This window comes from Rhamphochromis sp. 'chilingali' (assembly GCF_963969265.1).
Source record: "Rhamphochromis sp. 'chilingali' genome assembly, chromosome: 12".
Classification (NCBI taxonomy): domain Eukaryota; kingdom Metazoa; phylum Chordata; class Actinopteri; order Cichliformes; family Cichlidae; genus Rhamphochromis; species Rhamphochromis sp. 'chilingali'.
The window spans coordinates 23648504-23666809 of record NC_137939.1 but is presented as its reverse complement, the minus strand read 5'-3'; the positions used below and the strand labels follow the sequence as shown (position 1 = coordinate 23666809).

The 18306-nt window shown below is 40.8% G+C and overlaps 2 protein-coding genes across 2 annotated transcripts in view; one reads left to right on the top strand and one right to left on the bottom strand.

Annotated features, from left to right (window-relative positions):
- Positions 1–9620: 9620 nt before the first annotated feature.
- Positions 9621–12887, bottom strand: LOC308407362 (uncharacterized protein). Its single transcript, XM_080898935.1, has 2 exons — positions 12579–12887; positions 9621–12263 (listed from the first exon to the last, which is right to left on the bottom strand). Exons 1-2 carry the CDS (start codon positions 12658–12660, stop codon positions 11872–11874), a joined length of 474 nt encoding a protein of 157 aa, XP_080755061.1. The 5' UTR covers positions 12661–12887; the 3' UTR covers positions 9621–11871.
- An 854-nt stretch (positions 12888–13741) lies between these two features.
- The window catches only part of cdh26.1 (cadherin 26, tandem duplicate 1), an 85481-nt gene continuing 80916 nt past the window's right edge, over positions 13742–18306 (top strand). The window contains exon 1 of the mRNA XM_080899473.1: positions 13742–14796. Within this exon, the coding sequence (XP_080755599.1) occupies positions 14773–14796 (24 nt within the window). The 5' untranslated portion in view covers positions 13742–14772. The remainder of the gene's footprint in view (positions 14797–18306) is intronic.

The following is an 18306-nucleotide window of genomic DNA, read 5'->3' as shown; positions in this document are numbered from 1 at the left end:
TGACAAATTTGTTTTGGATCACCTTTCATAGAAGCAACTGCTATCTGTGGCTTCTTTGTTTTGCCCATCATCGTGACAAGCAGCGTTTTTGCTGAACTGCTTAAAAGCAACACACTATAACATGTAGCTGTAAACCACATAGCTTGTGGGAATCACAGTCAATCCTTCACTATTAACAACATTCTGACTACTTTTGTCGACTCCATCCATTGCTCATGTTTTCTGTGTAATACCCTGTGGGTTTTAAGTAGACTAACAACAGCACTGCTATGGCGGGCCTTCAATGCACCACCAACCTAAATGACGTATTTTAATGTATAAGAATAAAACACCCTCTACCCACTACATTGTTAGTCAGGTTCTGATTTCCAATACTGGCTATAATAATATAATATAATAAGCTCATTCCAGCCCATTTCAACCAGCTTTTACAGACGTCACACACTTTTAGGGAAAATTCTTAACTCCTGCCCAGAGTTTAAGGAGCCACACTTACAAAGCAGGGCAAATTGCTGCTAGTTTGAGTTTCACAAATGGGAGTGGAGAGTTCTGTGGGTGATCCAGTAACGAAAACAGCCAAAAATGAATAGACCAAATTTGGCGAGAGTAACATACTAACAAAATGAATGCATAAAAGCACGCCAAAAGAAATACAGACAAATCATATATACAAGAAGATGCTGAAGGTAAATCAACGTTTTTGATACAAGGATAACTATTCTTTTTTTAAAAGGTGCTGGGGACTGCTGTCCTCTGTGTAAATCATCTGGATCTTCTCCTGATAAACTAAGAGAGGAGTTGCGTTATTACAAACTATTCCACGGTATAAACCTTAAATTGTCTGTAATAGCTGACTTTTATGTTGTCTTGAAGAAAATATAACATTTACCATTAATTCTCAGCTTATCCATATGTTAATGAAGATATCACTACTGTGCCATGTGCATGTTTTTTCTACAGGCTGTGTGAGACTATGTGAGGCTGAGGGGATTCCCTTCCTTTCTCTTACACCGTTCAGTTCAGGTAGGTTCTGGTCTGCTTCATCGGGACACTACTTACTGAAGAGCACGGATATGCTAGGCTTGGCTCTGAATATGCAGGGTGAGGACTCAATGAAGAGTTACAGGGCAGAGCCAAATTATTGGCACTGAAGCCATAGCCTCCATCCATCTTTGCCAGTTACGCACTTACATCTCCTCCTCCCATTCCAAATAAATAAACACTTACTTATCATCTATCAAAACCACATCAGGTACAAAGTAAGACATGCTTCTTTGTGGCAAAATGTCCGCTGCAAACCTTAGTAAACCCCTTTTTGTGTGTGCTTCATTTACAAAGCCTCCTTCTGAAACGTTGAGCTCAAAAAAGGAATCTCCTACAAATACATATATAATAAAACCAGCTGCAAATATACCTGTTTCCACACCTTTCATTCACTAAACTGACACTGACTAACACTTAAAACGGTTTTGTGTGTTTATATTTATTATTTGTGCATTGTCTTGTGTAACTATTTTCTAACTGACAAGGTCAGGCCAGGTTCTTTCATACAGTATCAACCTACTTTAGAGGCAGGTATAGCAGTAATAAGTACAAGTACTGAACCTAATATGCAGGTTTGAACTTGTGTGCACTTTGCTTCATTTTCAAACACAATATTATAACTGGCACTTTACAATAGGCAACACTCATGTCAGTTTTTTAAGTCGCTTCTTGCCCCCTGGCAGCTGGGATAGGCTCCAGCCCACCAGCAACCCTGTATATAAGCAGAAGAAAATAGATGCATGTATGTTTTAAATTAGGTTATGACCTAAGATTTCTTTGGGGGGTTTTTTTTGTTTGTTTTTTTGTAATGGTTTAACCACCAGCTTATGGTTTATGCTCAAGCACTATAATGAAATAATATTTTTAATACTTAAATATAATTGTTGTTTTTATAATGACTTTTCAAAGTGATGTTTTTTGTACAAAAAAACAAACAAAAGAATAGTAAAACTAGAATCCAAATGCCAAATTAGTTATTTACTGAAATTGAAAGACAAAAACTAGTTTTCGAGGTTTACTCTTGATTAAGTTCCAGCTTCTCCAGTCAAGTTGGCTGGCTCAAATGCCGGTATAAACAAAATCATTTAAACAAGTTTTGACTTCTAAACATTTGATCTGTTAAATTCCTGATTTGTTATACAGTACAGAGATGGCTACCAGATAGGGCTGCCTATCTGGTAGCCATCACGAATCATGATTACGTCAACTATCAAAATCATCGACGACAACTTTTATAGTCGACGCGAGGCAGTGAGCAGAATATATCCCTGTCTTTCCATAGATGAAGGCTGTTTGTATATAATTTATGTACAAAGCTCCTCAGCAGGATTTCTCTCAATTCAGCTCATTTTGACAGCTTTATGGCACACCATCCAAAAAGCCCTCAGGAGGTTGATATGTCATTTACATAAACTTATAATATAACTTCAAGATACAGAGCAAAGACACACCGACATAAAAACTAAATGTCCATAACATTAAATGGTCTAAATGTTATCATAAAAGTTAAATACATATATACATCTAAACTATGTGGTTCTTGTTTAACACATTAACACTAATTCACACTCAAGCAAAGGTTTGGGGCTGCAGTAAATTATTTGTTACTTAAGTAAACATTATTGTTACATTCCACCTATGGTCCTTTTCCTGCTTTGATATAATGGTATGGGTATTGTTAGAAAGATAGTACTTACTACACTATAACTTTTTTGGAGAGGTTTGGCACTGTGCTCCCACGAATACACACACGCATATACACATATACACATATACAGACTCTGGAGGCAACTACTGTAAGCCTGCAGATAACTCCACAAGAATCTGTCAACTAACCAGCCAACACTCTTCATAGAGCCAGAATTCATTTTGTCTGGTTCAACAACCTAGCAAGCACGCTGTGGTTGTGTTGAAAATAGTGGAGGCTGCAAGGAAGCAGATGAAAATAAGCAAATTACTTTCCCACATGTTTAAGCTTGTTGAACAGGTCGTTTTACAAATGACTATATTTGGTTTCTTCAGGGAAGGTTTACACATTCACATACTGTTAAAAAGATAAGATGTCAACTTTTGAAAAAGGTTTTTATTTCAGATTTGGGGTTTGCCCTCCTCATTGTGACGCTATCATCACTATTCCTGTTATCAAACAAATATAGGGATAAATATGTAAGAATGGGTATTTACAGTTGAAAACTCATCTATGGAAAATGCAAAAATGTGAAATTTTAAATGCCTGTGAATCACTGTCATCTTGAAGCTCTGCGGATATGTCTTCACACAGGTGTACATGTTTTAAAATATATCAGGAATCCCTGGAAATCTTCATAGGAAGATTTTCACTCAATAGCAGCTTAAAGCCTTGGTAATACTTTCCATGCACACAAGTCTGCTAGGGTCCACTGGGGGCCAAGTTACATAAATTTTATCAGATGAGTCCGTGTGGATGCCTCATGTTTGCCTGTTTTTTTGTGACTTCTCCCGAGAGAATTTTAATTACAATGCACCAGCCGCACATGTGGCCCAGGCAGACTCCAGGCCAAGTATAACAGGAATGATTACTTGGCTGTCGGGTGTCCAGCTGTCCTTGTCTGCAACATATAATCAATGCATAGTTGACGTTCACAGCACTGAACAACACAGTGTTAATTTACTAAGAAAACTCAATTATTGTTGTCTAAAAAGTTCTATGTTTCTCCAAAGCAGCGCCAGATTGAGGTTAAACAAGGTCAACCAGGAAATAGAGAGAAACAATGGCAACCTTGCCAACTCTATTTGATCAGTATAAAATATGCCAAGTCACTAGAACTGGAACACAATGGAACGATAGAAAAGATACTCTACTTCTGGTCTTTTTTTATTTATATATTATCATATATACACCTTATCACCGTATTTTTTTGTTCTACAGACAAGTTAAAATTATAGTTATAATTTTCTGAAATTACAGTCCAGTATAGTGACTATCTGTATCATAACAATCCTACTACAAACAGTAGTAGGAGGCCCAAACAGCCACCGATTTATGCAGCTCTCTATTTTTTATTGGCACTGGGCCAGGCCTCGCTAGTGTCAAACCCTGCAGATACTTTCATACTTGCATTCCACAGAAACAAAGCCTCCCCTCCCATCACGGTGTACTGAAACAGGTTAGAAAGAGCTAGAACTCATTAACTGACATTAACTGAAAGTGGTTAATAAACAAGAGTGTGGCGTTTTTTTTCCCAGCCTGTCCTGTCTTACAGATTGTCATACTGCTACGTAATAACTGAAATAACAGATAAAACAAACATCTTAACAAGAGAAGCCTATAGAGTATTTACAGAGCTAATGATGGAAAAGCAAAATGTATTTGGCACAACTAGCGCATTCAGATCATAACTCTGATAGTAAAAGCTGCCAGACCTTTACCTCCTCCGTAGATTTTAGAGATTAAAGAATTTAGTTTTCTTTCTTTAGTGGCCACGAGTCATTTAGTAGTGGCATCAGTCTATCAATGTACTCCTTTAGGCTTGGTAGTTTTACTTTTTTACTGAGTTTTAAGGTTTACAATTTGAACCTTCTTTATGTTGCTTAGGAAGGCTCCAGGATATGAGTTGCACTTGCCCATTTTGTGTACTTTTAAAATATTTTTCTTTTAAAAAAACAAAGAAACAAAACACCTGGAAGCTTTTTTTTATATGTGGGATGTCGTGGTCAAGTTACACTAGGGCCCATTTAATGTAATTTTTTTCTGATTTAGCTTCTCTATCCCTTTAATTTATACAACACAAGTACAAGTACACAGAGTTATTCAATTTCAATTCAATTCAAGTTTGTATACATATACATTAGGGGTGCAACGATACACAAAATTCACGGTTCGGTTCGGTTCGATACTTTGGTGTCACGGTTCGATATTTTTTCTTTTTTTTTTTTCTTTTTTTTTCTTTTTTTTCTAAATGACATCAGAAACAGCAGTATGCGACATTACGTGATGGCAGAGCTTCAGTTCATCCTTTGTCATTTTTTTTTTTCTTTTTTTTTTTTTTTTTAATAAATAGGACAGGGGGAATGAATGAGAGAAAGAGGGGGAGAGAAAGAAAGAAAACCAAAGGGGAGAAGAGACGGTGAGAAGGGGGGGGGGAAGAGAGAGAGAAAAAAAAAGAACTCCTGGGTCACCTGTATGGAGAAAAAAAAAAAAAACAAACAAAAAAAACAAACAGAGGAGACAGCAAACAACAAAGAGCAACATAATAATAGAGAAAACAAAGCACCATCACAATAAACTAGCTAGTCATAGATATCAATATTTACTAAATAATAAACGATATTGTGCAGCACGCAAGATAGACAGCGCACAGTGTGCTTTGAGGCAGCAGCCAAGAAAGCTTTAGTCCGCGTCTGTGAATACCCATGTGTGCATACCTGTGTGGATCAGCATGCTTGCATTCCAAAGGTTTCTCCATGTAATGATCTGCTAGGGAGTGTGGGGGGGCCACAGCCCCGTCCTCCAGGGTGTGAAGCGGGTATGGAGGAGATCAAAACTCCAGACATCCAGAGGCCCCCAGAACACAAGAGACCATGGAAGACCAACAGAGGGGCAGCCGCGCCACTGTTCCAGTAAGAGCTGAGGAGAGTCCCAGATGAGGGCTCGCCCAGCAGCCGCGGAGCAGAAGTCAGGGGGAGTTGCAGTGACGCGCCCGTGAGCTCCGCCGGCCCCCAGCTGTGCCTGAGTGACCGAGCCCCAGGCCGAGAGGCCGGGGGCACCCCACCTCCAAAGGGGCCCGAGCGAGCCCCAGGCCCCAGGCCCCGACAAGCGGCCGCCAAGGAGTGAGCCGGTGTGTACCCGGACGCCCACCCCCAGACACAAAGAACCACCAACACACCGACACCTGAGGGAGTCCGCCACCGGCAGGGGAAGTGGTGGTGGGTGGAGATAGGCCTCCAAACCTTGGAGGGCCTGAGGTGTCCCCAGAGAGGTGGCGTCTGATACCCAACCTGACATATAGACACAGACATACAGGCACACACAGACACAAACATCCATTCCCACCCTCATGCTCTCATATGCACTCACTCCACACTCAACCAACGTGGAGACAGACATAAAGAGACGCTGTACACACAATCACACTCCCCAAGCGTACTCTACAAACCGGGTCTAGGTACCCTTGCCCCTGGAGGGGGGAATTGCACCCAGACCCAGGTGGTGTTACCCTTTTCCCTGCGGTGGGGAGAGGCAGACCACCCCGACTCCGCAGCAGCAGGGAGGCCCCACACCCCAGACCGCAGTCGGACGGCCAACTCCTCCTACTAGCCCTCCCGCTCCAGCAGGCCGCAGAGAATGGGGGTGGGAGAAGACTCCAAACCTCCCTCCACCCGCTCATTGTAGTGTTGATGCATATGTGTTCTAAGGTGCAATTAAAACCCAGGAGGGCATGGAGCTACCTGCCAAGGAGCATCAGGTAAGCGCATAGTCCCTCCTGCTAGCCCTCAATGACTAAGTGTATTTAAAATTGAGAGGTGGGCAACGACGTCAGGGGTGAGGTATACACCCTGATGGTAATTTGGACTCCGTGATTGTGCCCACCCCCAAGATCCTATATGTATGTGTAATGAGAGTGTGAATAATGTGAATGTCTAAGTTGTGGGATAAAATTGAGGCAGAGGCAGCCAGAAGGGGACGGGGGGGTAGCCTCCTCTGCACCCTGGTGACATACCCCCACTCCAAGACCCTGCATGTGTGGGTGGTTGTGGAGGAGCGGGAAGAGGGAGGCAGCTGGAGATGGGGAGGGAAGGAAGGGAGGGGCAGGTAACCCCTCCCTGGGGCCAGCTCCCCCGCTGACCCCAGTAGGCACTCCCACCCTTCGCGACCCGCCAGGGAAGGGGGGCCCAGGCCCATCAGACCGGGGCCCAGTGCAGTAGCGCCCTCCGGCTCCACAGAGCCCTGGACAGTCCACCCAACCCCACCACAGAGAAAACTGCACCCACCCCACCATCCACACATCTTCCAGACTACATAAGACGGTAAACGCCCAGGCTGAGATCTTCCTCCACCTCTCCTGTATCTCCCCCTCCTGCAGAGAGTTCCTGAAGAGAAGAAAGCTCCTGCAAGATGTGACCATCCCCCCCACCAGTTGAAGAGCCCCCCAGGCGGCTCGACGCACCGGCGGCACCCTGCTCCAGGGCCGGGCCCCCATGCACCCACCCGCCCACAACCCCAGCAACACACCAACCAGGACCCAAGCCCCCGAGGCCCGGCCCGGGCCCCAGCCCAGAGACGGAGCGCCCCCAGAACCTCACGCCCATCCCGGACCCACCCAGGGGCAGCCAGGTTGCCAGGTCAGTAACCCACGCCCGTCAGCACAGACCCTCCCCTAGCCCCGCTGCACGCAGCCGCGAGGAAACAGTCACCTGAGAGCCAACAGAGCCCCCAACCGGACGTGACCGCTACCCCGGGTTGAGCCCCCCAAGGAAGATGCCTCCGGGGAACCCCCCGACGCCCTAAGCCTGTCCCTACCCCCTCACCAATCACAACAGTGAAGGCGGGACCAAACTATGACCCCCCACCCCCACTAGATGATGGAGCTGATAAAAGGGGCCCAGAGCAATTGATCTAATGTGGTGGTAGAGGCTGTGTCAAGACTAATGTAATCTAATAGATAATTTCTATATTGGTTAGAATTAAGATTATTTTTATTTTTCCAGTTCATGAGGACTGTTTTCTTGGCTATGCATAGGGCAGTGAAGATCATATGGGCTATATTCTTTTCTGAAGTGACATTATCTAAGCTGCCCAGTAGACACACTAAGGGGGAAGTTGGAATGTTACATTTCAGACACTTTGATAAGTCTTCACATATCTCGCGCCAAAACTTTTGCACTGGTGGACAGAACCAAAGAGCGTGGATGTAATTGTCTGGTGTATTGCCTTGACAGTGTGAGCAGTTGTTGGAAGATGTAAAGCCCATCTTGAACATCCGATGACCTGTATAGTGCACTCTATGAAGTATTTTGTATTGTATTAATTGCAGACTGGGATTTTTAATTAATTTAAAAGTTTTTAAGCAAATCTGAGACCAGAAGTTTTGGTCTAGGTTGACTGATAAATCTGCTTCCCACTTTGCAGTAGGAAGGGATATTGATTCATCTAATTTAGAAAGTGTTCTGTATATTTTAGATAATAATTTGGGGGATTTAAGAGTAAGAAAATGTGCCGCACTTAGTGGTGTTTGTAATTCAACTTGACTGAGGTTAAATTTCTTTTTTACTATGGATTTAATTTGTTGATATTCTAAAAACCTTGTCTTGTTGATCCCATATTGTTCAACTAGTCTGTCAAATGGAATAAATTCTGTTCCCTCTAATATATGTTCTAAGTATTTAATTCCTTTACAACTCCATTCTGGGAAATTAATCATATTATTGTTTTGTAATATGTCAGGGTTATTCCAGATAGGTGTACGTTTGCATGGGATTAATGAAGACTCCGTTATTTTTAGAAACTCCCACCATGCTGTTAGAGAAAAGCTGATGTTGATACTTTTAAAGCATTCATGTCTTTTGATGTTTGAGCTAATAAATGGTAGGTCTGAAATCTCTAGATCCTTGCATAGTGCCTGTTCAACATCTAGCCAGGGCTCAACTAAGAAGGTATGTTTTAACCATTCTGAGATGAACTGAAGCCTGTTGGCTAAGAAGTATTGGTGAAAATTAGGCAGATCTAATCCTCCTCTATCCTTGGTTCTTTGTAGCGTTTTTAAGCTAATACGCGGGGGTTTATCTTTCCAAAGGAATTTGGAAATATATGAATCCAGAGATCTGAACCAATCTTGTGATGGTTTGTTAGGGATCATCAAAAATAAGTAATTTATTTTTGGCAAGATCATCATTTTTATAGTGGCGACCCTTCCCATGAGTGATATGGGTAAAGATTTCCATCTAGTCAGATCGCCTTCTACTTTCTTTAGAAGTGGGATGTGGTTTAGTTTAGTTAAGTCTGAAAGCTTAGGAGAGACATTAATACCTAAATATTTAATATTTCCGGATTGCAGTGGGGCAGAGGAAGAATTATGGAAGGAGCAGTTAATGGGGAGAACTGTAGATTTTGGCCAGTTAATTGAATAATCTGAAACTCTTGAAAACCAGTTTATTAAAGTAATTACCTCAGAGAGGTTGGTTTGTGTGTTTTGCAGAAAAAGCAACACATCATCCGCATAGAGACTGATTTTATGTTCTATGTTCTTACATTTTATGCCCTTAATTGTTGTAGCCTGTCTAAATGCTGCTGCTAGAGGTTCGATAAAAATTGCAAAAAGTGAAGGGGAGAGTGGGCATCCCTGTCTGGTGCCCCTCAGGAGACAGAAGCTGGAGGATGTCTGGTCATTTGTTCTGATACGAGCCGTTGGGGAATTGTATAATATTCTTATCCAGTTTATGAAAGAGTTTCCAAAACCAAATTTGTGTAAAGTTGCGAATAAAAATTTCCAATTAACTCTGTCAAATGCTTTTTCTGCATCTAGAGATAATATTATGGTTTCGATGTTTTTATCGTATGAGTAGTCTATTAAATTAAGTAATCTACGAGTGTTTGTTGAGGAGTGCCGACCTTTTATGAAACCAGTTTGGTCAGGATGAATTAAGAGGGGGGTCATTTTCTCTAATCTCTTTGAGAGAGCTTTGCAGATTATTTTAAGGTCTACATTTAAAAGAGAAATTGGACGATAGCTTGAGGGAAATAAAGGGTCTTTGCCTGGTTTTAGCAGGAGACTAATGTTGGCAGAATTCATATTTGGTGGTAGTCTGCCCTTTTCCTCGATTTCCTGCAACATGCTGTGGAATACTGGTGCCAAAATTGTCCAGAATTCTTTGTAGAATTCTGCAGGGAAGCCGTCTGGACCTGGAGCCTTATTATTGGGCATACTTATCAGGGCTTCCTGGAGTTCACTTGGCGTCAGTGGCGAATCCAGTTCCATTGCTTGACTGTCTAGTAATTTTGGAAGAGTTACGTTGTCAAGAAACAGATCAATTTCATTTTTAGATGGGTTTATTTGTGGTGAGTATAAAGTTTCATAGAAATCCCTAAAAATGTTGTTTATTCTTCCAGGATCATATATTGTGTTCCCCGATAAATCTTTAGCAGCACATATAGTTATTTTTTCTTTATTTATTTTTAGCTGGTTAGCTAGAAATCGACCTGATTTGTTACTGTGTTCAAAATTCTGCAAGCGAAGTCTTTGTATAAGGAATTGTGTTTTTTTATTAATAGTTTCATTTAATTCTAGTTTTGTTTTGCATATTTTGTTCAATGTTTCCTGATCTTGGTGGGACGCGTAGGCTTCTTCTAGTGATTTGATGTTTTTTTCTAATTCCTGAATATTTTTGTTTTCTTCTTTCTTTTTGTGTGATGAGAAAGAAATTATTTTACCTCTCATCACAGCTTTCCCTGCTTCCCATAGAACAGAAGCAGATATTCCGGGAGTGTCATTAAAGTCTAAATATGAAGTCCATTCCTTTTTAAAGTATTTAATAAAGTCTTCATCTTTAAGTAGTGATATATTAAATCTCCAGTTTTTACTTGGCGTAGTATTATTCTTGTGCATTAGTGTTAAAGATACAGGAGCATGATCGCTGACAGCTATAGGATGAATCTCAGTGTCTGAAATGTCACACAGCAGTGAGCTGCTGACCAAAAAATAATCCAGACGAGAGTAAGAGTGATGAACATGCGAGAAAAAAGTATATTCCTTACTGGTGGGGTGAAGAGAGCGCCAAGCATCGCAAAGACCAAAGTCGTTCATATACTGTTTGATTATATTTGTGGATTGCCAATTACGCTGAGTTCCTGTTGTGTTGAGCCTATCCATTTCTTCATTTAGTCCAAGGTTGAGGTCACCGCCAAGAATGAGTGTGCAATCAAGGTGTTCAGAGAGTGCACTAAAAAAACCGTGGAAGAATGAGGGTTCATCAACATTTGGACCATATATACTAACAATACATAGTTTTTTGTTCAATATTGATAGTTTAATAATTAGAAATCTACCCTCTGGATCTATAACTGTATCGAGTACTGTAAAATTAACATTTTTATGTATTAAAATTGCTACTCCCCGTTGTCTAGAATTATAACCGGCTGCAAACACGTTAGGAAACTCAGGTGTTTTAAGTTCATTTAAACCTGTGACAGGTTTGTGAGTTTCTTGTAATAAAACAACATCTGCCTGTAGTTTTTTAAGCTGGTTAAATATTTTTAACCTCTTTCCTCTGGTGCCAGCTCCATTTACATTCCATGTGACAAACCTCAGCATGCCCTTAATTGTGCGTGTATGTCTAATGATGTATGCTGGGTGTTTCGTTTAGACAGGTGGAGAGAATATGGAAACATCCCTTGTTTGTAAATAGAAAGAGAAAAAGAAGTGTGGTGAGAGACTCCATAAGTCTGACTATGTGTGTGAATATTCACTAATATGAACAAGCGTGGCTTGCTTATGTGTCCTGCAAGTCTGTGCGTGCTGTGAGGCTGTTGTGAATGTGCTGCCGTTGAGCTGATGCGTTTGCGTGAACGTGTTGTGAAAATATGGAGAAATAGAGGGTGTTGTTTGTAGGTGAGTGGGGAAGTAGGTGACCACAGCAGTGAAAGACAAGAGAAAGAAAGAAACCACATGAACTGTGAGCGACAACAAAAAAAAAAGAAACGAAACGGAAACATTCCAATTAAAGCAATGACGGAGGGTGACGGTGTTATATCTGCTATGACATCATATTGATATTACTAGCTTAAACTCATGTTAAAGGAGAGAGTGTGAATGAATAAGAAAAGAGTGTAGCGGGTTCTTATCTGGAGTGCAGTTAATATAACCACGGTGTGGTGCCGAGGTCGCGGTAAAGCTGTCCGTCCACGTAGAGCCGGTCCACGGCGATGACAGCACGGGAGCCTTTCTGGATGAAGCTACGTCGAACTGGGAACAGGACCTTGCGTCGTTCCAGGATCTCTTTGGGGAACTGGTCGTTCACGCTGAAGTCCGTTCCTTTCAGCTCTCTGCCGCGACTCTTCACCTGTTCCTTCTGTTTGAATTGACTGAATTTGGCCACAATAGGCCGTGGTCTCCCGGTCCGCGACCGCGCGCCCCCCAAGCGATGTACTCTATCGAAGTCGATGTTCTTTACGGTGTCCTCCGGCAGCTTCAGGTGGATTTTAATGAAGTTTTTCACCGTTGCCTCTGCGTCCTCTCCGGCAGTTTCTGGAATACCAGAAAACACAAGATTATCTCTCATGCTACGGGCTTGTAGATCGATAACGGACTCTTTTATTTTTTTATTTTCAATGTTTAGCTGGGTCACGTTATCGGTGAGAGATTTAACCGACTCCCGTAGCGTGGCATTTTCAGCGGCAAGCGTTTCCACCTGCTGCTGGCTGAATTCCAGGGATTCTCTCAGAGATTTAAATTCCCGGTGTAAAATCTCCACCAGGGACAGCCTCGCATCGAAACTGGACAATCGCTTGTCGATTGACTCCAGGATTTCTGCGATGTCTTTGCCGGCAGGCGATGTTGTACCGGGGGAGTCTGCCTGGCGACTTCTCTTCGATGACGGCGTCTCGATTTTGGCCGGGGAAGATGCACTCTGGGCCTTATGCATTACTAAATCTTGAAAACAGCGGTCGATGTAATCTTGGAGAGCGTCTAAACTCTCCCCGTTGTCCTCCAGGGTGTTAGAGATGATAAAACAGATGTTGTTAGTTATATGACAATTGATTAGTATATTTGGTAATACTGAAGCTTGGAAAACCTTTGTTAAACTCTATGCTACCATTTGCTTTTTCTCCGCCAAAATCTCCGGCGTCTGACGTCACCTACAACATCACTTCCGTCACTTACCGTTCCCTTCCGTCACTCGATATTTTTTCGATACAAAAAAAATGTTCATGCCTTTTTAATTTGTCATTTATTAAAATTATAAATATATATTTTAACTCAAAAGTACAGTTTTTAAATTTAATGTTGCTGAAACAACAAAGTAATAAAAAACATAAATCTATCTGATTGAGGAATCACTCATCTTTGGAAAAGAGAGTTTATTACAGAGAAATGGCTCTTTCCAAAATAAAAGCTATACTATACGCTTCTTCTGGGCAGCATATTAAACATATCAGGTCCCCATAAGGAGAATCATGTGCTAACGGCTGTCTAAATGACTCGGGTAAAGTTTGTACCATGTGTGCTTGTTGTTTTTGTCTGCTTCCACTTGTCTTTGCACTAGGATGATGTCGGAGTAAATGTGCAGTCACATTCGTTTTGTTCCCACTAGTGCTGTCAGCGTTAATCTGAAATGATTTTAACACCACAACACGGCAAATCTCCGTTAACGAGCTACCGCGGATCGCCCAGTGCTTGGGGCTGGACGGCCAACACGTTAACGAGCTAACTGCGCTAACGCACTAGTTCCCACCAATGTAATTGAGCATTGCGTGGCACATCCGACATACTGTTTTACTTTTGTCCATGACGCGCTTACCTTCAGGGTCATACGTCACATGAAAACCAAAATACTTCCAACGCCACATCTCTCCTGTCTCGCTAGCTTGCCCTGCGCTCAGTGAATCTGCGTTCGATCACTCCGCCTAGGCTGCACTGTCTAGCGCAGATCCACTGAGCGCTCAACACAGACAGCATCGTCAGAAGGAAAGTTGATAAAATAAATTAAAAATTTTGTATTGTTCATACATATGCGTACCGAACCGAAAGCACTGTATCGAACGGTTCAATATTGATACGAATATCGTTGCACCCCTAATATACATATATAGGGAGACGGGACAAAACAAAGCCCATGGGAGAGAGAAAACAGTATTCAAGAATATAGCAGTATTCATATATAAGTTTAATAAATTATGTGTTAAACATCAGTGACGAAGTAATTTGATTCCGTGTTAAAGTAGTGAATCACCATCCAAATTTATTTTTTTAGATGTGGCTCACCTCCTTAAATACAGATGCGTCATTTTAATAACCAGGCTTAGTCAGCGGGAACTGTTTACCTGCAACTTTGTGGAAGCCAAAACTAATACCTCCAAAACCTGCCAAAAAGCATTGCCTTTGGCAAGGTGGACACAGTTACCATTAGTCAAGGATTATATGATAATAACTGTTAATTACAATTCAAATCCACTGACTCTGAGTCTGAAAAGAACTGCAAAGCTTCAGTACTAAATATTTAGGAATTATAGGAATACGCAGGTAGAGAAGGCACATACAGAGTGTGTGTAACATATCACTGACTGAGTATAAGTGAAGCTACTTTTACCTGTGTGCTTAAAAGGTTCTCAAAGCGACTAAGCTGAAGGATCTGTGGAGTCAAACTTCATTTGCATATGATGTAGGCCGCGCATAAATAAAACACGGTAACCTGAGCTGTAGAGCTGGAGGGATGTACACCTGAGCTGCGAAGCACACCCACAGACTAAAAACTCACAGTAGCTTATACATTCTCTCATGAAGGACATTTATACAGGCACATTTATGGGATGCATAACCAACTGGTCTTTTACTGCACAAAACTGGAAAAAAAATACATTTATTGCACCCTGATACATCAAATAGTACAGCATGAAGACGCAGGTCTGTGTAGACTGGAAAGTCAGCCAATCTGCTCTCTACAGCAGCTGTGGGCAGGGCTTTCCCGCACTCCTAGTCAAGCTGTTTTTGAAACTTAGAGCACTCCAGCAGAGTGCTCTAAGGAGTGTAGAGCAAGATGAGGATCTCCCTTTTTCTGTTGGTGAGTACAACCTTTTTAATAATCTTCAGTATTGATAAGGGATTGTCTTATAAATTCTTATTGTTATTCTTTTTCTTATTCTTATTGTTAAACCCAAAAAAGATAATTGTATTCACCACTGAAGATAAACATCAATTTCAATGTTTGATATTTTTTCTGTAATGTTTATTTGTATTATATCTAATGATATTTTCAGGTTACATTAACCTGCATAGAGCATTTAGCTTCTGTTAATGTATAAGTTCCCATCCGTTCACAAGAGATAGATGAGCAACGCAAGCAGAACTTGTTCTATGCAGTGTTGTTACAGCTTGTGGACTATGAACTTTAACACAGTGTATTCGGTGAATAAGCCTTTAGGTGCTCAGGTGCTTTAGGTGTTTAAATTTACTTTGCAGTATATTTAGTTTCTGTTGTGGGAAAAACAATCAATCAAGAAGCTATTTGCTCACACACCTATATGCTCACTCCCAGGTTCATCCATCGTACTATATGTACTAGCCTACAGACCTTCCTATTATTGTCTGAAGCTCATTTAATTATTTACTATTTTATTTAGTAGCTAATAACATAATATATGTCCTGTCATCTGCACTTGGTAAACTAAATGCTATAATACTGCATGTTTGTCAGATGATTATTCTTCATTCAGAAAAAAAAATCCAGAAAATATTGATATAAATGACTTCAACAAATTTTGGGTACTTTGTTTGAATGGTTTTCCATATTTTGTATTTGAGGGAGCCAATTATATTAAAATAAAGCACAAAATGTTTCATACTGTTGCAAAGGTTTAAGCACACTCTTCACTTGTTTATTTTATATGAAACTTACAGAAGACCTTTAGGCTTTAAGATGAATGTGGATAAAAGTATATATAAATAAAAAAAAACTATACACAAAAACTAAATATAGAGCCCTGATCAAAAGTTTAAGAAAACCTGAAAAATGGCAACAACAAAAAATTGCATGGTCGGATCTTAACAAGGTTCCAAGCAGAGCTTCAACATGCAACAAGAAGGAATGGGAGTGCTTTTAATAAATTGCATACTCAAAAAATGTCTTGTCTCACTCCCATTTCTTCTTCTAGCATGTTGAAGCCAGTGTTGCTAACTTAGCGACTTTGTCGCTATATTTAGCGACTTTTTTTTTCTAAAAAAGCGACTAGCGACAAATCCGGCGACTTTTTTTTGGTGTTATTGGAGACTTATTTATGACGACTTTTTGACGTGAAAGCGCGTATCGCTCTTACTCTCAATAAGCAGCAGGTGCACCTTGCCCGTGCCAAAGCGCTCACAGGCCGAGGATAGCCCTCCCCCAGCTGCTATTAGGGCAGGAGATGTTCACACCTATGCATCCAAACTGCAAATGAATCGCGCATGAGCCAAGCCGCTGCTCCCGCACTGACCGTAACGCAGTCAGTTCTTCTTTTACTGTTATGTTGCTTTGTGGACCACAAGGTTTAAAACTACTTATAAACACACACACACAAGGTAACTCCACCAGAGTGCCTATTTCGGGTCACTTTTGCCGGTCCAAGCCCGGAAAAGGAGCAGGGTTGGAATTGTTACATTAAAAAAAACAATAATTGCTAAAAGAAATTTAATTTGTAGTTCTAAATAAATTATAAATGCATTTAAGACGTTTTTTTACTGACTTTATGTCTCTTCCACGATGTTATTTCTCTCTCCAACAGGTTACAATTACATTAGCATGACCAATTATGCTAATTAGATGACAATGACGTAATTTAGCAACTTCTAGCGACTTTTAGGACAGCCAATAGTGATTTTCCTTACTGAGGAGTTGGCAACACTGGTTGAAGCCCTGCTTGGAACCTCGTTAAGATCCAGCCATGCAATTTTTTTGTTGTTGCCATTTTTCAAGTGGTCTTAAACTTTTGATTATATATCGATAGATAGATACAGATATATATAGATATGTATAAGTAGGACCTCATTGAAAGGCTTTGGTCAAGGTAGTATGCAGTGACCCTAGAGCTCCCCTCTTGCCAGCTCCACCCAACAGTTCCTGTCATCTCTCAGTAAAATACTGTGTATTGTGCCAGTATCTGTAACAGAGTTGTTGGGGATTTATACACTTTCGTGGGGCTCATGGTTGTGTGCTAGGGTGTGCAGCTTGTGCAACTATAGCAGTTACACAGCAACCTAAACAAGATGAAGACCAGAGGTTGGTACACCTTACTAGTAATCTGCAAATTGTTTGTTTGAGTCCCTGTTCAGATGCTGCCATATATGAGACATCTGTTTTTGTGTGTGATCCCTAGTGAAAATAAGCATCATGAACAACCCAAACTAAACTAATACTTAAAAATGTCATTTGTTCTAAGCCATATGGTGAGGCTGTGTAATAGTTTCTACAGGTTGCAAGAACCAAGGTCACCTTTATTCTCTATAAAAGTAATGTCAGTATTCATTTGTAGATATGTTAAACACATTAGAGCAACCAACAAAGACACAAAACACAAAAATCACTCCCTGTATATTCACTCCTCTTCTGTAGGACTAGCTTCGATGCCAAAGTACCACAAACATGACTTCCGTAGATCTGCTGTTGTTCCGGTGTTGTGGCAAAAACAAAAAGCACCGGTCTACTTTTAACCCGTAAATTTGGTACACGTCATCTCTTTTTATGCAACATCCTCTGGTGATTAATGCATGAACAGGACTGCCACTCACGTTTTTCTGTTTAGGGTCAAATCGGTTTGATGTGTGAAGGGTCACAGAGACAAAATAATAACCCACCCAAATGTGCTAAAGCTGCTTTGAAAATGTAAGGAGTAGAAAGTATAGACACTTGTTTAAAAATGCAGGCAGTAAAAGTAAAAAGTAGTCTGTACATGAGTACAGTAACGAAGTATTTACACTTTGTTACTTCCCACCTCTGATGATATTTATTTTGTGTGTGAAGATCTCTGCATGTCCCGACATAGGACTATAGGTTCTCCTTATCATTAACCTGTTTTGACCTGTCTTAACTTTAGGATTATAACTGTTAACATTAAGCACTGGGACTGCTGTTTGTGCTCAAGTTAATGATTTATTTACTATTTTAGCTGTCTATATGTGCCCTTAACAGTAACTTAGCAATGGCTTTTGAGCAGAGGAAGTCTGTAAAGGCAGGGAAGGAAGAGAGCAAGAAAGAAGAGACAAGGTTTCATTTCAAGTCACTTATGGCCCGCAGTTACACAATGCTACAGATGTTCACCTGAAAATCATTAGTTCAATGCAATTATACTTCATGAATTATGTTAGAATTGCAGGAGTTGATTAAATAATGATCACTTCCCACTCATTACTGTTAATTTGTCATCAGGCTGTCATAAAAAAACAACATCTTATTATTCACTGAGACATTCATCATGAGTTCCTTCTCCAATACTTGTACAAATGATTCTGTTTTTCTTATTAACATGCAGATTAATTTGAACAAGAAACTGACTTCCCCATATGTGTGAAGGGACTCCTGTGTATATTTGTTTTGTGATAG